The sequence below is a fragment of the Electrophorus electricus genome, chromosome 24 (assembly GCF_013358815.1).
Source record: "Electrophorus electricus isolate fEleEle1 chromosome 24, fEleEle1.pri, whole genome shotgun sequence".
NCBI classification, from domain to species: Eukaryota; Metazoa; Chordata; class Actinopteri; order Gymnotiformes; family Gymnotidae; genus Electrophorus; species Electrophorus electricus.
In genome coordinates, this window is record NC_049558.1 from 5,516,789 (window position 1) to 5,539,000 (window position 22,212).

Here is a 22,212-nt window from a genome sequence, read left to right on the forward strand (position 1 = left end):
AGGTTAAAACTTCGAGCTGCATCAGTGTCCATCATTATGGTATAAATGCTGAACAAGCAAAAGAAAGCCGTACTGAATAATGTGATCAGACTCTTGCACACTTGCATAAAACAATAAATAATTGGCCTGGTAGCAAATGATCTTCATGAGGAAAAAAATGTGATGGTATAAAGAAAATAAGACAAAGCACAAACTCTATAGTCTAATGGACCCAAACCTGTTACACAAAGCTTGTCTCTAACTAGCAGATGTAGTCAGCCTCCCCCCGCAAACAGCAAAATGTTGTCATTGTGCTTTATTCTGCTCCATTTATTATTGCACTTTAGACCTTAATGCACAGTTAGTCAATCATAGCAAGGATGTCCAACGAGAGCTATAAGCCTGGGATATTTATCACCATAGATCTTTTTGAGTCCTTAGGATGGAGATGCTTACCAAAATAATTGAGGAAGCTTTAATTATGCGTGTGGGGACCTCTGGAGGATTTCCGACTCTTTCAGGGTGGCCGGCTTTACTATGTAGTCAGACTTAGGATGTGGGCCCGGCTCAGCTCCCTGGAAGTTGTGGAAAACAAGCAGCAACCTGGCTCTCCACAGGCGCGGACTCACCCTGTTTTCTTTTTTATTGCAAATTAGGTGTGTTAAGTGCTTAGTTAGAAAGGGAAGCATCACATTCAGCTTGTGACATTGCCATTGTTGTTACAATTAAAAGCATTCAGGATCGAGAGACTAAGATGGAGAAATTGAGATGTTAGAAGGAATGGAGAGATGTTAGCAGGAAATTTAGGGGTATTTATTTTGCAGAGTTTTGTAGGGCTTCTGACATAACACAGAGAACTGTGTGGTTTGGTACTAGGTAAACCTTTTACTTTTTAAAACATGCCTGGGTCTAACATAACATGATGAGACAAAGAGATTTAATAAATCTATTAAATAAATCTGAATAAAAACTTTAATGACTTTGCAGAAGGGACAGTGAAATGGTCTGACCATAAGTGTTCAGATTTTATATTTGATAACAATGCTTTTATGTTTTTATTCTCAGATCCATTTATACATTGTTATGTCTCTCTTGCCCTGGGTCATGTTGCCACGTACAACTGGCATTTCAAATGAAGAACTGAATATGTGAATATTAACAAATAGGCTTCTTTTTAAGTTTCTTCAAATATCTGTTGTCTATGCATTTTCATGGAAAGAAACCAGCAGTCCTGGCAGCGCTGGAGTTGAACGGTAGGTATTTGTAATTTGAGTGAATCGACCGTTGAGGTGCGTGGCCCGGAGGACTGAGTTTCTTTGTTTCCCAGAGTTCTCTGTTTCCGTCTGTCATTGCCTGAAGTGACAGTTGAGCTTGGTTGCAGGACAATGGAGGGCCGAGTGCTCAGCCCCTCTGAGCCCCAAGTGGGAGTCGCTAATGAGGATTTTAGGATCTGACTGCTAGCGGTTTGGAGAGTGTTCGGTCAGTCCATGCCACGTTCTTCTCTCTCCTCTTCCATTTTTAATGTGTTCAAGCTGACATAGTTGGGACTGAGATAGACCTAAGATAGTTAGGAGGAAATGTTAAAAAAAAAAAAGAGATTAATTGTCTATGATGTGTCTATAATATACATTATATATAGTATATACTGTAATTTGTAAACCTACACCCATATACAGAGCTTAGTTTTCCTATAGCCTAAATTTTGCTACAGAAAATGCACTACATCTCTTGATACAACCAATCTTTATCTTTATCCTTTATCCCTCTTAACCAAATCATCACCACTTAGCTTTAATTGAATAATCGAAGAGAGGACATTCTGACTGAGATTAGCCAAATAGACCATTTGTCCACAGAACAGTGGTGAAAGAGTTCTTCACCACCATCATGTCTACCCATGGGTAAGTGTTCTTAATTAGTAAAGTCTTTCCCTTTGAAGTCTATCAAATTATATCACCATCTCATTTAATTAGTGCCTCCTTTGTAAAGATGCACACAGACCAACACTGCTCTGGTAAAACTGTGAACCAGTGAATTAGCCCTGTCTCACCCATCCCCCGTTACACTGCTCACACGTTATCTTCTCTTCAATACACAATGGAAATTTTGATCTAGTGAAGTGATGTGAGAACTACTCACTGGCCAAAACTAAGAGAAGCGCATATAAGCAGCTTAATCCACCTCCTTCTCTTTTCATATGTTGGCTCGCTCTGCAAAGACGGTGATTGGTATAGGCCTACTATTTGTTCAGTTCTGTCATTTAACCTTACATCATTACTTCACCTAACTTAACCCGCCTCAAACGGTTTAAATAATAGGATGACGACAGCGTCGACGCTATTCTAAACGTCATCGCTTCCAGACGCGGCTGTTACCTTGGAAACTTGTCTGCGTCTTCTAAACTTGAGAAGGACCAATGGCGGGGTTCGGATCATACTATGATTTTAATGGGGGTGTTTCAAATTTCGGGGTTCTTCTAGTTAGGCATCTTTCTTATGGAAGCTAATCGATTAAAGCAATTAAATAAAAGCTCCATGTGTGTTATATTAAGCATACTGTGCCTTGAGCAATAAAGGCGCTTCGTTCTAAGGGTCCAAAGTGACTTCGACACATTTCATAGTTCCCATAATAGTATGCTCCCCGCAGAAATTGAATCACCAAACTTCAACCTCACAAGTTGAAAAAGAAAACATTAAACATGTCTTGTATGTATATTTGAATTATTGGTGTTGATTAATTTTGAACCAGTGCAGGTGAGTGTCTACGTACTTTTTTCATTCAAAAGTTCGCTTAGAGGGAAATGTGAGATACATAATTAAATACCTATATAGACTGTTATATGACGTTATTAGCTAGTTCTGCTGGTTAAGTAGATGTGTAGTCTAGTAAATTAGCTAGGCTGGGTTAAATACCTTAAATACTAAGTAGCCTTTAAAGGAATAGCATATTAATGTTTGCTTTAACACACATAAGCACATGACTAGATAGCTAGCAATATAAAAACATGGGTGTATTAAAAAAAAAAAACCTATCCTAGTTAACTAGCTAGGTACCATAGCTTTAGGGTAGCTAGAGTTAGCTTTCCTGTGGTAGACAGAACGATTTATCTTGCAAATTTGGACGCTAAGAGACCCTTTCCGTCTTTGACATTAGTTAGGTTAGTTAAGTAGATTTACATGGTCAAGATAACAACGTATAGTGGCCGGGGTCGTGTTTGTTTTGTTCATTATTTTCAGTAAACTGCTCTGATTAAGGTTGTGTCTGTAGAGTGACTGCCAATTGGAGCCAGAATAGGGAAATATTCAGTACAAAAAGATTTTTACATGCCATAACTCTAAAGAGAGCCCGGGTTGCCATCAAGATAACAAGTCATACCATGGGAAGAAAAGCAAGGTGTGAAAAGATGAACGATTTTCTCCTACACAGCTGAGTGCATTATTTTATTGCAGTGTGATGAAAGCACTCTGGAGGAGAGGATGGTTTCTGGTCTTCCCCAGACTTTGAGAACGAACATAAACTAGCCTATATTTGAGAGTTAAAGCCCTCACTTTAGTTTTATTTATTTTTTTCAGTCCTTTAATCATACATATAATGTACAAAAAGGCAAATGTTAGTTTTGGGAAGAGGTTCAATAGAATGGGATTTTCGACAGTTCCAAACTATGTTGAATGGATTTAGTTAAGAGCAGCACATGACAGCAGACTTGCACCATTCAAGTGTTCTATAATGCGAAGATGTGCAGAGTTAGACAGAGATAGTGCTCTTTTGAAGTAGTGCATGTCACCCAGACCTGCTCTCACTGAAGGGGGATTAGATTAGACTATGTTTTTCTTTCATTTTCACTTACTAGATAATCTGGCCAATGTTATTGCACTCCCTCTATGACCTTGTCCAGGATAAATCCCTAAGTAGCTTTTTAAATAAAACAAATACCCTATTTGTCCCTCTCAGACCTCCTCATTTATTATTAGGTTTCTTCTTTGGTGCCATTGTTTGTTCATGTTTACACCAAGAATGTTTTATTTGCTATTAGGGCTATTTAAAAGAGAAAAATCCTTTGTGAAAAGATTTTAAATTACTTTTTAAGTCATCACTGCATGTGAGAATGCAGAGTATCATTTATTGCTCTCAGTATTTGTTAATGGTTATCCAAAACGTGTGTGTGTGTGTGTGTTTAAGGGCTGAAGGTAGTGTGTATGTCATGAAATATGTGGTTTGCACTTGGAGCCACCAGAGCTAGTTCTTGTAGGGGCCCAAAACTTTCCGAGACTTTATAGTTAAGCGTCAGCAGTTTCCTCTACCACTCTACCATTTCAGAATCTCAGTATCTATTAAGATATTTCAGTGACCTCACATTGTCCTGCAAGGGTTTTGAAACCAGACATTGAGCCATAGCCATATGTCTGTCTCTTTCTCTCTCTCTCTCCCCCATCTGTCTATCTAGTGCTGTGTGTATAGCTGTGCTGTTGGTTTGTAAGTGATGATGACTCCATAGCTCTGTGCCATTGCTGATGTCAATAAGAAGATAAGCCTCCTGCAGTCTCTCTGCCTTGTGAAATGCTGGATATTCTGCGATGCCATTGCCAGAGACTGCCCCGCTATCTTCGGAGCCTCCATGTGACACCGCTCCTCAGCTCTTCCCCCGCAAACCCACTGGCTGTTGTTTCTAGTGTCTGATAAAGGCTGCCTCACCACAGTTCTGCTCAGCTCCCAGATCCCCCCAGCCCCAGGGCTTCAGCAGGGGCCACATGTACAGACTGAGCACAGAGAGAACTATGGGCATCCTGAGATTACAGCACAGACTGCTCCTTCCCTTATTCCAGCATCCTTCAGGAATTGCTGTAGGTTAGACAAACACACACAATCTCCTTTAATACATTTTTAAACTACAACAGTAGAAAATGAATATTAAGACAGCATGTTGAAGAGAACATTGGTTTACAAAAACCAATATATATATTTTTTAAACATCTTAGTCCAAAGATATTAACAACGGGCCAGAGTGGTTGCAGCCTTTTCCAACCAAGCAAGACTCCACTCCAAGTCTGACTCCAGTTGTCTAAACAGTTGGTCTCAGTCTTTGAAGAGCTGACAAGCTGTATGAGGTATACCTGTATGAGGTGTGCTCTATTTTCGCCGGAATAAAACCCTTTAGCCAAATCGGCCTACTGTGGATAACACTGCACACTCAAGGTGCGAATCTTCCTCCTCCCAGTCGAGACGTCTTGAACTGTAACTGCAGTACTTTTAAAACTTTCCAAAAAACTATGACAGTTCTCCACTAATTGAATCCTGCAAACGTGTTTTGTCATCGTCTGTTGACAGGGTGAGAAGAGGTGATGTGGATTGTAAACGCGGCACAGATAAATGCCTCTTTGATAAACGGGAGGGTGACTTGCCGCTGACAGCATCTGCTGGCCTCTCCAGAGCAGAACATGCATTACTCAGACCTAACAGCCACTGCTAAGTACAACACGGACATGAACGTGACACGTTTCATGTGAATGACCCTGTTGACATGCTGACTATACTTTCTCCTACCACACGGGTTATGCCTTAACTGCCACACGGAACTTTTTCAGCCATGGAATGTATACTGAAACCGCACAGTTATTTCCTTCATATGCATTTTTCTCCGTCAGACACACACACAGGCGCGCACGCGTGCTGCATGCACGCTCTGTGCTCCCCGCAGTCTTGAGGTTTCCTTGACAGGATTTGTGGAATGTTAGCAGCAAGCCTCTTTTCTGCAATGTCCTCCCAAGACAAACCGTGCAGTCCTAGAAGCCTACTCCACTCTGCTCCTACCCAGAGGGCAATGCTTCCAGTGTGAGCACATTTGAGCACCTCTCTTCTTACAGAGCTGCAGAACTGTGACTAAGAGTACGCTCATATTTTCCCTGTGCGTGCATACCTGACTTCGTTATTTTCTTGTGTGTGTTTGGGTGGGTATGTATGTGTATTTGTTTTTAAGCTTAAATTTTTGCTCCTGAGGTCAATGTTAGAGATTTAGAATTACGTTTTTGGCTAAAATCATATTATTACATATAGGTAATTACAATAGTTACAATTATGTAATACCTATGTTACATATAAGGCATAAGGCAACATGCGTCCAGAAATGTGTGGCTGGGTGTCTGGGTGTGGTTTTGTGTGTGGGTGTGGTGGTTCACCTGCAGTCTGCTGTATATATTTTTTTAACCTTAAGAGAAATATACCTTTTAGGCATGCTATAAACTATGTGATTCCAGTGACAATTTACATAGCATTTCATTTGTAGCTGCCTACGTGAGCTGTCAGTGCAGATGAGTCACCAACTATTCATCATTTTGTGGTGAGTCTTCCTGGTGTGTGCAGAGTCTGCTTATGGGCAAGTGTGACTGAATGCTGGGTGTGGGAAAGCTGATCTAGAAGTATGAAAACCTGCCTCAACATGCCTATTTGGAACAGGACTTGCATACGGAGAGATGTCCAAATTTGAATCAAATGTGTGTGTTTGTGTCCGTGTCTGTGAGGCTGTGTCTGTGTGCGTATGGCTGCCTCACATGTGCGTGTGCACGACAGAGCCTAAAGCAAGGCCTGTTATCTTCCTTATGAAAGATGGGCTCTAGCGGTAATCCTGCACCCAGCACTTTCTCTCTGTAATCCCCCTCGTTTAAAAAGGCTGCCACTCCAGCCCATCTGAGATGAATGCCGGGGTACCTCCTTGCTGCTGGCTCCGGGGGCAGCAAGCTAGTGACAGACGGCTACCTCTCACAACATCACTGGCTCTACAGACGTCTTAGCAGTTTGTGCGCGGATGAAATTACAGCCTGGAAATGAGGAAGGTGAGAGTTCAGAGGTCAGTAAAGCTTATCCTCCCGCTTAGAGAGCTTGCACTAAGCTCCATGCTCAGCTCATGTTATGAAGTCTCATACCACAAGGCTGGCCTCAGGAGAACTGAAGAAGAAAACATCATCTCAGAGAAGTGTAGTGTCCTCCGTTAACATGCGCCTTCCTGCTACATAACACGTTGATTTCATGAATCTGAGCCCTGCTGCTGTGTCCACTCTCTCTGTTCTTCCCGCTGTGCGGATCACTGCTCTGAGGCACGCATGGAATGCTCCGCTGCGCTCAGGCTCTGGACACAGGCGGAAGCAGGCAGCCGCGGGCCCGCTGGCCTGGCCAGGGACGGAATTGCAGCCGTTCCCGTGGAGATGCATTACCGTAGACACCGCGCTTCAATTCTGTATGGTTGGAGCTTATTGTTTTGCACGGGTATGGGCCCCTGGCGCTGGTGGTGTGGGTTTCAAAGGCTGTAGGCCAGAGCGGAGCACTGCAGGATTAAGTGTCTGAGTGACCAGTGCCGCCTGGATGGTACATCCCCATCTTCTCATTGAGCAGATTTCTTTAACTAGAGTTGTCCAGCCCAGCCCAGACAGGCACAGATGACCGTTTCTTTCAGAAATGATATTCCGGCTCAGAAGTGATAATCCTAATGGCAGTCATTTAATTGACAAAAAACAGGAGAGTCGAGAAGAACATCGTGTGAAGTCCATCTGCTCCTCCCCTCCCAGCTCCACCACCAACTTGGCTGCCCATACTGGGCACCGCAGAGTGCAGGAGCACTGTAGAAGGCTAATGCTTGCTGTGGGGCTGGCTCTAAAAATGGAAACGCACACACACACACATATGCATATGTAGGCAACGGAGATAGTTCTTTTCATTCTTGCTCGGTTAATTCCATGGGGAGACCAGCTTGCCTAATAGCAGGATATCCTAATAGCAACCCTGGTGGTGATGTGTTTTTGTGACTCTTCCCCCGGCTCTTTGATGAAGCAGACTGAATGCGTTGAATCACTTCCTCAGCAGTAACACTGAGGTGGAATAAGGTGAAGGTGCTCGGGGGGGTTGTAACGTACATCTGTACACACGTTATTGTGTATTACTCTGGCCATGTGCCTCCTGAGAAGCAGTCTTCCTGTCTGCACTTCAACAGCCATGCTGATTGGACATGGTGGGTGGGGCCAGGCAGAGGAGGGGAGGAGTATTTGAGTTGAGAGCTCACTTGCACACAAGGACTCCCTCACACACGCTTCGCTTCTTCAGGCTGACACTAGTTTCTGAGCCGGCGTCTTCTCTCAAAAGGACTCTCAGCATTTGTTTCTGAGCTCTTTTTTGTCTTGCTTGACAACTCGTCACACCTCCTTTGGTAAGCTTCTGCACAGAAATGGCTTATTAGAGATCTATGGTCTTATGTAAGACTGTTGTTTGAGGGAGTGTAAAGGGCTTGTGAAGTAATCTTTCACGTAACTGTATGCTGACTTTTTTAGTTTAAAATTTGCCCAGTGTTTTGTTTTTTCTTTTTGCACTAAAGATAGAAGTAGCCTACCATTCCGCTTTAGTCTTGAACTGCCTGCTGTTATTTGGAGCAGAGTGCATAAATCTTTTAGTAATTGACATCATTCCCGGAATGTTAATGAGTGCCTGTGCTGAACCGTTGAGGGGTGCGTTACCACTTGATAAGTGAGCATAAGCTATTGCTCATTAAACCCCACTTTGTGTCAGAGGTGACAAAAGCCCATTTCTTAACCACAGTCTGCCCTTGGAATTTTCATATGTTGCTTTCATAAACAGGCCTTGGTAATATTGGTGGATTTATTAGCATGCCGTTAGGTATAAGAAGCTCTTGTACATCAGATTAGCCTTTCTCATTTATAGATGCTTTGTGCTCATATTGCTAAGTACTTAGGCTCTGTGAGTGGTTCTCCCAGATGAGTGTCAACAATAACCAACAAATGAGTCAGAAGTGGGGAACTGTGTGTGTGTGTGTGTGTGTGCTGGCATATCCTGCTCACGTGGATAGGAAAACAGACAGATGCCTCCTCTGTTACCGGGGCACTGGCCTCCTTGTCTAAGGATCACTGTGATTGACATTCCAGGGTCAGCCATTAGATGCTGAGTAAACAGTTTAGAGCTAATCGGGGCGACTTTATGGTTTGAGAGCTTTTGACTATTTCTGTCTCTCATGTTTTGTTATTGGTATTATGGCATATAGTTGTTTGTTAGTGTTTGTTCCTGTGTGTATGTGTGTGTGTGTGTGTGTGTGTGTGTGTGTGTGTGTGTGTGTGTATGAGAAAGAGAGAGAGAGAGAGAGAGAGAGAGACTGGGAATGAGAGGCAGCTGTGACATTAGGCGGCTTGGCTCTGTCATTATATCTGCAAGTGTGTGCATGTACATGTGTGTAAGTGTTATATATATATAAAATACTTCGTCTTGCATATTTCTAACCCTAGCTGGTTTTGAATAGCACATGAACAAGCATCAGCTGTCCTCCTGTGTGTGCAACCCAGAGCCATGTGTCTCATGGCCGTGGCCAAGACGGGCAAGGTCACTATGGTTATAACTAATAAAATGATTAGAAGGTTGGCCGCTGTACTGCATGATCAATACCTCACTAGGGACTGTGTCATTTTCTGCTGCTGACGCTCAGTCTGCCTGGTTGCTAAGGTGATAAGAAGAGATCTGTGCCGATGGTGTTTTATAGTTCAAAGTTCACACTGACCCCCAGCCACCTTGGTGACCTGCCCTAAAAACAACAATAAGAACATAACAGCCTGACCCAGGGGAACTCTTAGTTCCCTAACTGCCCACTGATGGATCACCGAGGTCTGAGGTGTCCGCCTGAACATCCGTTGTCTAATCCCGGCGGCCTCCAGGTTACATTAGCACCCTGACGAAGTGTGAGGCCGTGGTCTGGCTGGGCCCTGCAGGGCCCTGAATATGCTGTGTTGTCTCCAAGCTCAGTGAGAGGGCTCGGCGGCGCGTGATGGGAAAGAGAATGACAGGAATGTGCGGCCGCGGAGCAGTGGGCCAGGCTGTGGGAAGGGCTTTGGGCTGCTTCATATCAGCACAATCAGCACAGCACCAGAGCTTCAACATGCTCTTCTTACTCATCCCAATATTCCAGGACGTCTTTCTCGTTATTGGGTTTTGGAGGCCCTGAGTAATGTTTTCTCCTTCTCTAATTTGGACAGATGCCTGTAAGTGGCAGTTTGTCAAGAGGAGGGGCTTTGTTATGGGTGCAGCATGCACCTGCACCATCTGCTCTTATTAGATTATATTGTTACAATCCAATAATGGGGGGGGAACTCCATGGCTGTGCTTTCTGCCCTTACTCCCCTCCTCTGCCCCTCACCCAATGACGTGCAAATTTGCAGTTGAATCTTTGGCCTTACACACACACACACAGTTATGCTGATGTCCTCGTTTGGCATACAGAGAGATTAATGGCTGGCACTCTCTTCTTTGGCAGTGCAAGTATACCAAACATAATTGTGAATGGGGAGGTGAATATTGAGAATGTCCTGATGGCTCAGGATCACTGGGTGCTTGATGAGGAGCAGGGCTCTCTGGCACTATACGACTCTCTGACGCTCTGTTGGCTCTGAGCTCAGAGTTGACTTTGTCCTGCTGTGGGTGTTAGAAGCATCTGTATTGTCCTGCCTTACATTGTGGAATGTGAGAATGGGGCCATTTAGAGCTCTTTATAACCCCCATCCCAGCCTGCCCCACCCACCCACCCACCCCTCCTTCGTTCACAGATAGGGGACTGCAGTAGATATGGACCAAGAACTCAGCAAGGTTGATTCTGGCTGACTGTTTGAGTCTTCAGGGACTGATTGTCATGGTAGCGGTGTGAGTACTATGAGTTGTTTCTCCAACGGCTCAGTAACAGCTGGAGGGCCTCCTGAGGGACAGCTTCTGATCAGCTCTCACTGAGCCTGACACATTAGACAGTGCTTAATGCTGGGGTCTTTCAGGGGTTCCACAGCCTGGACTTCCAACAGTAGGAGGCGGTTTTGATAGCACTGCATGGGCACTGTGGTTGCACCTTATTGCAAGTTATATTACACTCCACCCAGTTACACAGTGAAAATGTAGAAGACCGAGACGTGTGCAGAACTCAAGTTGATGGAACAGGGTCTGCTGCGATAGCGCAGTGTCTTTTCGCTCCGTTTTCAGGGACATGCTGCCTTGAACCAGTGTCGTGGTGTCTTTGCTCTAGAACACTTACTTGAACCACCACCACAGAGGGAATCCATTCCCATTTTTACTTGAAACCGACTAAACCTGAAAGCATAGAATAGCTCAGAAGGCCCCACAGTGCAAACACAGGAGGTGGATAACGGACGATCTTCGGGTCCGTAGTATCACATAAAGACCCCCGGGGGGGTGGACTCTGTCCTTATCACAGAGCCTTATCACTGGTCTTGCAGGTGGTGGGACTGATAGAGTTTCTGTTTGCGCCTCCGTGAGGTTGTAAGGTCCCATTATCTGGGTCTGCAGGGCAGTTTCAGATTCCACCTGAGGTTAATTTACACGTTGCTCGTCGCCTCCGCGTTGACCTGCCATGCCTTCCAGCACGAAGCCCTGAGATCACGTGGCCTGTTTCGCAGAGGTAGTCTGGATCTCTCCCAGCTGGCGGCAGTTGTGTTTATTTAGTGAAGAGCCCAGCAGGGCAAGGAGCGCCTGTCTACAGGCTCCCGTGAGCAGGACTACCAGGGTCCAGATAGCACTGTGACTCACTTGTTTGTAACTCCCCCCCCCCCCCCCCCCATCCACTTCAAATTAACCTCTCTCACTTTCTCTGACCTCAAGAAACCTCTCATCAGTGGTCCATGCCTGGCTTCTGTGGGCCACTGACTGTTTATTTATACTCCTTGTCATTTAGGAGGGGTTATCTCCAGGAATTCCTCTGTGCATTGTAAAGACAACCCATGTGTAGTAATTTTCCTCTCTCTCACTCTCTCTCTCTCTCTTTCTCTCTCTCTCTCTCTCACACACACACACACACACTCCCCCCTTCTCTCCTCTCCTTTCTATTTCACATTTTTCTGCTCTTTTTCCTTTCATTTGATCTTCCGTGTCTCTTTGAATGCTTCCTCTCCTTCACATGTGTCAGCCCTGTTCTACCCCAGGCAGTAATGGATAGATATTGTAAAAGCACCAAATTGCTTCCAGTCACAGAATTGCCCCTGTAATTACAGCATGTCGGGGTTTTTTTCCCCAGCTGGAATGTGTGTTGTCATTTTTTTTCCCACTCTCCAGCCTTAGACTGGTGGATCTGACCCACAGTCTCCCACTGTTGTTAGTGGTGGTTTAAGGGACCAGTGCTGGGAGCATCACATTTTCCCAGTTTCCCAGCTCACATTCACCCACAGTACTAGTTTTCATTCTTGCAAACATCAGGTTGTTTTGTCCTGTTTAAACAGAGGAACAGTGCATGTCTATGCAGCTCATTACCATGGGGATAAGTTGCGGATGTTAAGAGGAAGTTTGTACTTTTTAAAGATTTACATGCGTGCGCTCGTGACAAAACTGTTCCACTCGTGCCTATGATATCATAGAGCACTTCCGTAAGGTTCAAGCGTATGCATCTGTGCTTGCCTGACTCACTCTGTAGTGAGTGTCTGACCTGACCTGTACCTCCAGTAGTACTCATGGGCTTAGGAGAAGCAGTGACTCAGGTACATATTGCACAATAAGGAGTATGTGCAGTGGGGGAGGTACAGTGCCTGAAAGCAAAGCTCTTGAATAAAAGCAGGGAATGAAGTGGGTTGAGGACAATACAGAGGAGGAAAATAGCCCAGAACAGCTGTGTTGTGTAACTGTAAACTAAAGACTGAACTATTAGGCTTTTGTGGGGGGGGTTTGTGTGTGTGTGTGTGCTTGCGTGTGTGTTTCTGAACACTCCTTGGCTCTTGCTTCTGCCATATTCTCTGTGGGTGTGTAAGTGTTCCATGTTGGGGACCATGAAGCGCCATGTGGGTGTTTTGGTTTCATGGCTAAGGCCATGGACTGGGTACCTCTCAGAACTTCTAGCCTGGATGGATGCTGAGCAACTGTGCCTACTATTAAAAGCCCTGGCACTGGGCAACAGCTGAACATTTATGGGGGTGTGTCACTTAAACAGCACCACAGAATTTCACCTGGATGTACATTTATTTATTACTTTGCCTGTAGGTTTCCTAAAGAGTAGAATAACACATGCATGCATGATGTATTAATAAACGTGGTAAATAAACAGATCTTTCCAGTACCACACATAGTCTTTCATGGTTTCCATTAGAAGAGCCCAGCTCTGTTTATATGTGGCTACAGATCCACAGTTTATTTGAATTTAATACTATACATGTTCTGCAAAAAGTGGCATTCTGCCATTTCAGGTTACAACAACAGTGGCCCCCATGGGCCATTTTAATGGACATCTGGACTCCAACACGTTAATCATAATGATCGTTCTTTTTGGGATCACTCCACAGCACTGCCTACCATGCCTTCACTCCAGTGTGTCCCCTTCATGCCTTCACTCCAGTGTGTCCCCTTCATGCCTTCACTCCAGTGTGTCCCCTTCATGCCTTCACTCCAGTGTGTCCCCTTCATGCCTTCACTCCAGTGTGTCCCCTTCATGCCTTCACTCCAGTGTGTCCCCTTCATGCATTCACTCCAGTGTGTCCCCTTCATGCCTTCACTCCAGTGTGTCCCCTTCATGCCTTCACTCCAGTGTGTCCCCTTCATGCCTTCACTCCAGTGTGTCCCCTTCATGCCTTCACTCCAGTGTGTCCCCTTCATGCCTTCACTCCAGTGTGTCCCCTTCATGCATTCACTCCAGTGTGTCCCCTTCATGCATTCACTCCAGTGTGTCCCCTTCATGCCTTCACTCCAGTGTGTCCCCTTCATGCATTCACTCCAGTGTGTCTCCTTCATGCCTTCACTCCAGTGTGTCTCCTTCATGCATTCACTCCAGTGTGTCCCCTTCATGCCTTCACTCCAGTGTGTCCCCTTCATGCCTTCACTCCAGTGTGTCCCCTTCATGCATTCACTCCAGTGTGTCTCCTTCATGCCTTCACTCCAGTGTGTCTCCTTCATGCATTCACTCCAGTGTGTCCCCTTCATGCATTCACTCCAGTGTGTCCCCTTCATGCCTTCACTCCAGTGTGTCCCCTTCATGCATTCACTCCAGTGTGTCTCCTTCATGCCTTCACTCCAGTGTGTCTCCTTCATGCATTCACTCCAGTGTGTCCCCTTCATGCCTTCACTCCAGTGTGTCCCCTTCATGCCTTCACTCCAGTGTGTCCCCTTCATGCATTCACTCCAGTGTGTCTCCTTCATGCCTTCACTCCAGTGTGTCTCCTTCATGCATTCACTCCAGTGTGTCCCCTTCATGCATTCACTCCAGTGTGTCCCCTTCATGCCTTCACTCCAGTGTGTCCCCTTCATGCATTCACTCCAGTGTGTCTCCTTCATGCCTTCACTCCAGTGTGTCTCCTTCATGCCTTCACTCCAGTGTGTCCCCTTCATGCATTCACTCCAGTGTGTCCCCTTCATGCCTTCACTCCAGTGTGTCCCCTTCATGCATTCACTCCAGTGTGTCCCCTTCATGCATTTCTTTCCTACCTTTCCTATCATGGCAATGTTTAGGATTTCAGATAAAACACAGTTTGGAATTCTGTCTCTTTCTACTGAAAATGTTCTGGGGGGTTAACAGGCACACAGTTTCATAGACACAGCTGGACATAAAACGATTAATTAAAAATTGAATATGATGATGAGGATGAAGAAGGACAAGCAGCAACCCTCTGGGAGTCTTCTGTCATATAACTAAAATCCTCGGTAGTGCTAAAAAAAGGTGGGTGATAGAGAGGAATAAAGCAAATTTGCCTCACAACTCGCAAGAGACCATGGGTAATTCCAAAGTTGTGACAAAATCTCAGTTTATTGGTGTTGAGCAGCCAAAGTGGTCTGGTCCTTGTCTAGGGTGAATCTTAAGTTTTGAACTGTGTGAGTCAGAAGTGATGGCCGTGAGCGATGTTAATAGGCCTGGGCCAAGCGTATAAACCATAATCTGCCTGTAATTTGCTGTACATGGACAGTGCAAGCCTTTTATGTGCAGAAGAATACTGCCCAAATGGGGGAGAGGAGGAGATTAAAGTGTCTCCCCCCTGATATAAAGCCCTGCTGTGTTTGATGCAACTGAATGTAAAATATTGCAGCTGTTCTATTTTCTTTTTCTTTTTTGTTGTCTTTCAAATAATTTCATTTGAATGAAAATTCAGTAGGCGTGTTTGTTGTGTGCAGGGGGAAGGGAACAATTGGTCAGAGCTTCTGGTGTCAACCAATCAGAGTGCATTTCTCCCTTCCTTTCTTCTCTTATACGCTCTGAGCTCCTTTCCCGCTGCTGATTGGCTGTTTGGCCAGACGGCATCTGGAGGCTCAGAGAGTGCCAGAGGAGGAGTCAGGCAGTGCATTAAAACCAAGTGTCTGCCCCGTTTGTTCCCCAGTGCTCCAGTGTGCTTTATATGTGTGGAGCTGAGGGAGTTCTTTCTCTTTCTTATCCTCATTTCCCTCTTTCTGTTCCAGGAGAACTCAGCCCAAAGAGGAGAATCTTAGGAATACGAGTTTCTGAAGAGTTTGTGGAGCCACCCGGTGTGTGTTTGTGTGTGTGTGTGGGGGAGAGAGAGAGAGAGAGAGAGAGAGAGAGAGAGAGAGAGAGAGAGAGAGGGCGGGAGGAGTCTCCGTGTCCAGAGTCTCCGTGTCCTGCCGGCTCCACTTGGTTCCTTGGCTGGTGCCCGCGTCGCAGCAGAGCGCGAGCCCGGCGCTCACTTCAGCGTCTGCCCTCGCCACAGCGGGGCACTGAGCTGGGCCGACGTGGAATGCAACCTCTGGTGACCCCCTCCCACAAACCTCCATTCAGTGAGCTGCACGGGCAAGTGTGGGGATAAAAGACGAGGGGAGCGCGTCCAGAAAAGAGGAGCATCAGCAGGGGAGTTTTGCCCGGCTGGTAAAGTTAGAGGGGGTAGAGGGGCCCCTCAGGGGTGCGAGAGGAGCTTAAGAGTCACAGGCAAAGGGAACTGCAAGAAAAGCGTGAGTACAAAAGACTTTTCTGGGCCGCTGGACACCGGCAAGCTCAAAAGACACTGACCGTTAGCCTCCGTTTCACCCCACTTTCATTGAGCCCACTGCCGTCATCGCTGACCTAAGCCGTCATGCCGGTGGAGACCCTTCGTCCCTCAGATGGGCGTTTGGCAGGGGGTCCTTTCACCTCAGCCATGCCTTTCCGAATCCTGAACAAGGGGCCAGGGTACTTTCGCAGGGCCCCTGAGCCTGCGGTCCGGAAGCTGAGCGCGGTGGAGCGCCTCGAGGCCGACAAGGCCAAGTACGTGAAAAGCCAGCAGGTGGCGCTCACCAGGCAGGAGCCTGTCAAGCCGCCCGTCATCCGCAAGCCATTGCTATCGCCTGGCATGGCGCTGCAGTGCCGGATCAGTGCCCCGCCGGCCCGGAAGGTCCCCCGCAGGCCGTCGGACAGCGAGAACGGAGGGGGCGGATTGCAGGGCCCTCGGAGGGGCCCACAGCTCAACCTGGAGGTCCTCAACAACCTCATCAACATCCCAGACGGGCCCCAGCTGTCGTCCCCCGCTCCCTCCTCGCCCTCAGCCTCCTTGCCCTCATCCGGGGGGAGGAGTGTGGGGAGCGGACAGACGACGGCGCCTCTGCAGGGTTTCAGCTTTAAGGGACACCTGCTGCCGGCGCCAGACTCCTCCTCCGCTACTTCTCGCCTCCATCCACCTCCCCCTGCTCCAGAGGCCGGCCGCCGGCCACCGCCCGTCCCGGCCAGAGCACCCCGGCTCCCCGCGGCGGGCACTTACGCCAGCCCCAACTCCGTGGCGGTCCGGCGGGTGGACGTGCGGCCGCATGCAGAGGTGCGGAAGCCCCAGAGGACGCCCCTGCAGCCCCAGAGGATGCCGCTGCAGCCCCAGCTCAAGCCCAGGCAGATCGCACACCCCCAGGCTCCATCTCTAGCCGCTACAGCCTCCCGGCCCCCCTCCCTCCCCACCCGCTCGCCATCGCCCCGGCTGCCGCCCAGTCCCCTGGTGCTGCGGGCGGGTTTACTACCCCCGCCCTCCCCTGCCTTCACCCGCCTGTCGTCAGCGAGCTCACGGGGGTCACGGCCCGGCTCGTCACGCCGCCACCCCTCGCTACACCGCTCTAAGTCGGACCTGAGCGACCGTTACTCGCGCGCCACCGCCGACCTGGAGCGCTTCTTCAACTACTGCGGCCTGGACCCCGACGAGGTGGAGGGCATGGGTGGAGTGGAGCACTTTGCCCGCGCCAGCTCTGACATCATCTCCGTCTCCAAGCTGCGCAGCGTCAGCGCACCCAGCTCTGAGTGTGGAGACAATGGCCAGGCCCCCCGGGAGGAGGAGGACGATGATGACGAAGATGAAGATGGCCCTGCCCAGCCCAGCGGGCGTGTGCCTTATGGCATCTCGATCATTGAGAGGAATGCACGTGTTATCAAGTGGCTGTACGGCATCCGACAGGCGCGGGACTCGCAAAATGTCTCCAACGTGTGAACACCTGTTGCACTCTCTGAAGCGCCAAAACACAACTGAGAAGGAAGTTAGGGGGCAGAGACATGATCGAGCATGTCCCATACTGTTTCTCCTTTTACATGCAATATATTTATGTTTTTTGAGACTTGAGACTTTCTTTTTTGACCTGATATATATTTTTATTCTACATTTGTGTTTAATATGTACAATTTTTATTTGCCTTACACTAAGTACAATAATGCTGGTTCTTGTACATCTCACTTGTGTTACACCGGTTTAAATTTCTTGCTTTTTCCCTCTGTTTTTGAAGCTTACCAGTCTGCTACATCTTTTGAGCTGTAGTGACAATTTACCTCAAAGGAAGAGAAGGATACAGCAGACCAGACAGAGCTTTAGACATTCTGCACACTGACTTTAAAAATGAAAGTCAGCAATAAAGCAATAATTAAAATGGATATTAATATCCTTGTGAGAGTAACTGAATTGATGATGCTGACGATGATGATGATGATGATGATGATGATGACAGCAGTAGATCTGCTGTAATGGTGCTGTTTAGCTACATAGTCTTTATATCAACTAGCAATGCAATGTGAGAACAGTGGCTGTATTGATCTCACTTGCCAGAACAATAGCAGGGGCTTGGGATTGACAACTGGCCCGGTACTGTTCAGAAGGTGAATTTGTAATTCTACAGTCCGAATCAGGGAATGACTCACAGCAGTTTGAAGGTGGCCGAGTGCCGTGGCGAAGTGTGAGAAGCCAGAGTACAGCCCTCGTGGGTAGGGGGCTCAGGGACCGCGGTCAGACAAACCCAGATGCATGCGCTCAGAGGACCGTTCACACACAGAGACCTGCCTTCTCTGTGCGCACACACCTCTGTGCCGGTGATCTGCCGCGTGTGAGCGTGCCGAAGAGACAGGAGGGAGTGTTGAGACGCGGCCGCAGTGGGCCGCGAGATTCGATGATACTGTGAAGGAACTCTCACTGATTTCCATATCTGCAAGCGAGAGCTTCCGTTGGCATGCACATGTTTAGGTACACCTGAGAGGTTCCGTTAGCAAGCAAAGGTTTACGTACACGTAAGAGCTTCTGTTAACATACACATGTTTACGCATACGTGAGAGCCTCGGTTAGCATGCACACGTTTACGTACAGTAATGTTTCCTTGATGATGTATAGAAAGCCACTGCAGCAAAGCATAGTTGCACTGACAAACATTCCAACACTCACGACAGACGTGTTCAGCGTCCTGTTACGGTTTTTGTTGTTTGTTTTTGTTTGTTTAGGGCATTCAGTTAACTTTGTGCCTCACAGCATTTAATTCTCTCTGTGCAGGTTTATATATAATTTGGCAGGACGGTTGCATCATGAGTCAGATGGACACAAGCGGTAGGGATGTAGGACAGCCTGAGGGGGCAGGACCACGTCTGGGTCGGAACTCTCGGGGGAAAGAACACACTTGTGTCGCTTTACTGGGCCGACGGAAATCAAATGGTTCTTTAAAGGGGAGTACCGATGTAATAGAGGTTTGCAGACCGAGAAAAAGTATATAAGACCTTTTTTTCACCTCGCAATTTTGAGTTGTTTGTAACTGTTTGACACAGTTTGATTTTAAAGCAGAGCAAACATTCAAGTGCTGTTTGGATTTTGAGTGTGGTCTAAAGCCTCTTAACATACAGTAGTAAAACCAACATGCTCGTGAACAGACACAACACACATGCTAATATTAACAACACAAATCCCAACAAGAGGTACACACAGCCATGTTCTGTGGACAATGAAGTATGACTTGGGTTATGTGTTGAGTCTGGTAGTGCTTTGAAGTTCAGCACGAAGACATGAAAGAGTGAATTTCTGATGCAAAATGTCTTCTAAAGATGTCAATAAAAATGCATTGTTTTTGAAAAACCTTCGCGTATATCTTTCTTCCACATTCACATTCATAATATCCCTTTCATGTTTTCATTAAAAGTTAAACAGCGCTGGAGCCTGCGACACGTCTTACAAGGAAGGAATAGATGAGGCTCTCTTGTTTATGTAACGCGTAAATGCGTTTCTCACTTGAAGCATCAAAGCTGTGCAGAGGAAGTCTATTACAAGCTTCTGAACTTTAACCCTGAACCCTGTAGCTTTCATCCAAAGCTTTTACTCTGATTTTCGGTTGTGGAAGTCTTAAAAGGGATTTCGGATACATCCTTGACTTCCTGCTGGATCCAGACATCAGTTCCCATCCTCCCCCCCTTTTCTCCTCTCCGTCCTCCAACTCTCCGGCCTTGGCTTTGAAGCAGTGTTTGCTTATCGCATGGTTTTGTGCGGAGCGATGTGGAGGGATTCTGGCTGGAGCTGCAAGGGTTTCTCTCGCTAGCTTGGCGTCCTGCCCGTCTGCCCGCGCTGCTCTTTGCCAGCACAGCTGCATGAGCCGCTCAGGCAGGTGCTGCAGGATGTTGCTCGGCCATGACTGATCCAGCACTCTCCCAGTTCCTACTTCTGCCCAATGGTTTCCTTAGACTGGGGTGTGATTCTGTGTTCCGTCGATTAGGTGCATGGTCTCAGAAACCTTCACATTCACACATGAACCTGTTAAAGGTCACCAAACACATCTGTAATAAATCAGCATCCTAAACAGACCTGTTCAGACCTGCTAACCTGAACTGACACTCACACCTTTGTGGCCATTATACTCACCTTAGTGTGGACACACAAAGCTGGAATAACTGCGTGGTGATGAGCTTTGGTACGACTTGCGTTATGCCACTCTGCTAGTTAGTTAGTTACTGTCCCGGGGCTTTGTGGTTTTGAACCTGCCGCAGTAGGGATAGTGCAATAATACGGCACTACTGCATGACTCAACGAGGCTGGTGCGTTTGACAGCGAGGACCCGTCACCGTGGCCACCTGTGAGTTAGGTCCTGCCTTCAGCGAACACAACGATAAGGCGGGAACAGTGAGGGATGGCGTGATGTGAGGCGCGCAGTACTGGAGAGGGATGAGGAAGAGAGGGAGGGTGTGCGATTCCCTCCAGGACGTAGGGAGTGTTATTAGGGAGAAGCAGGCATTCTCAACACGCCAGTAGGTTTAGTCATCCTGGATTATGTCATCGGCGCATAAAAGATGAAAGCGGGCTGGGGATGTGTGGGAAAAGGTGAGAAGGGGAGAGTTCCTCATGCAGTCCCGCTGGTCCCGTTCCCGTACCCGCCCCTGCGAGGGTGGTTGAATGTAAGGAGAGTTCAGGCCAGTTCTCCCCACACACTGCAGTGGGTGAGAGGCGTGGCCATGGGCAGTGAGGACACTGTAGGGCGTCTTTTACTATGACTTCATCTGAGCGCTGCTGTTCCTGCAGGCAAACTGGACCGGAGACACTGGAGTACATCTACTGAAAAAAAACATAACGCTTTTTTAAATACATTTTTGTAGTGCTAAAGATTGTTTGTTCAGTACCACATCTGGTACAGCCCTATATGTCTACAGAGTCCTTATTGCAAATATTAGGATCCCAGTGCAAATGTAGAGCACTATTCACTATCCACACATCAGGAGCGTTGCTGGATGACACCTTGCCTATGGCAACTTAGCTGCTGCTGTGCTTCTTGTCTTCTTAAAGTTTTACCATCGTTTACTAAAACTTGGCACGTACGATAGTTGCGGTGTGTGGTTTTTTGGAGAAGGTGGGCGAATATGATGAGTGTGTTTATGCAAGCTTTGTACAATAGACGCATGGAAATCAGTGAAGAATGAACGAGTTGCAGAGAATGTATGTCACAGCCTGACACCCTCACTCAGTACTGGCCGAGGGGATGTATCCTGATGATTAGATGTACAGGGAGCCGGTGGCTGGTTGGGTGGGGGAGCAGAGGGGTGTCTGCTTATCCTGTCTTGTGGATGAATTAGTTGGCATGTAGGGGGAAAAAAATCCCAGAATGTAGTTTGATGGATACTTCTCTGCTCTTATTGTACAAATATCACATTGTAATGCATTTGTACTGTGGTAAATCCACTGGAATATAATCATCAATCATTTTTCAGGTATTTTGGCTATATTTGTTAAGGTAAATAATCACACTTCCTAACTACGGGAAGTTTCTCAGGACGTTCAGAGCATTTTTCTGTATAGTCGAGAGGTATCATCCACGGATAAGGACCTTTAAGCCAGTGTACTTAACGTCCTGTCACTGCAGTGGAGAATTACGTTCTGCGTATGAATGAGCACTAAAGACAGCACACTACTTGCATACCTGCCAGTGGCTTGCTGAAGTGGAAAGCCAAGCCCAGCCAGTTTCCCAAAGAGGGAAGGAGGCTGGCACCTGCCGATTCATTTGTTCAGGGTGTTTTTTCTCTGCCACAAGTGGTGTATTGAAGATAAAGATTGCACCTTTCTGTTTGCAAGCTGAAACAAAATGTCTGTGATAAATCTGCAATCATAAATAAACTGTATTAAGTGAAAATAGTTTCTCCTGGCCAACTCACTAGTGCACTTACTATAGATCAGATATGCATTAGTCAGTGTCCTCCAAATGGCTCTCCCACTGGCCAGACCCAACAAATCAATGCCCGATGACCCTGATGCATGTCTGGCAATGGAGCATTAACCACACACTGACCCCTAAAACCACCTCATGTGGCATCGGACGTCTTCCTGTGTGGCACCTGCCTGCCATGCTGATAGTTCTGCTTTATGCTTTGTGCTCACAGCAAGGGGAACATTGGCAGCCACACAGCTCTCAGTAACACTGTCGGGTTATTGACAAATTGGCTGCCGGCCTTTATTACATTTTCAGTATTATGTCACGGAGATGCCTGAGTTCTGTTTTCCCCCGCATTCCTCTCCTCCTTTCCCTGGGGTGTCAGTTTCACTGTCG

At 47.0% G+C, this 22,212-nt stretch overlaps 1 protein-coding gene across 1 annotated transcript; it reads left to right on the forward strand.

Moving 5' to 3' along the window:
- The first annotated feature begins 8,059 nt into the window (after positions 1-8,059).
- On the forward strand, positions 8,060-19,259 carry wu:fa11c10 (protein FAM110B). The gene is made up of 2 exons (XM_035522243.1): positions 8,060-8,170; positions 15,382-19,259. The coding sequence occupies exon 2, from the start codon at positions 16,008-16,010 to the stop codon at positions 17,373-17,375; it is 1,368 nt and encodes a 455-aa protein (XP_035378136.1). The 5' UTR covers positions 8,060-8,170; positions 15,382-16,007; the 3' UTR covers positions 17,376-19,259.
- Positions 19,260-22,212: the final 2,953 nt, after the last annotated feature.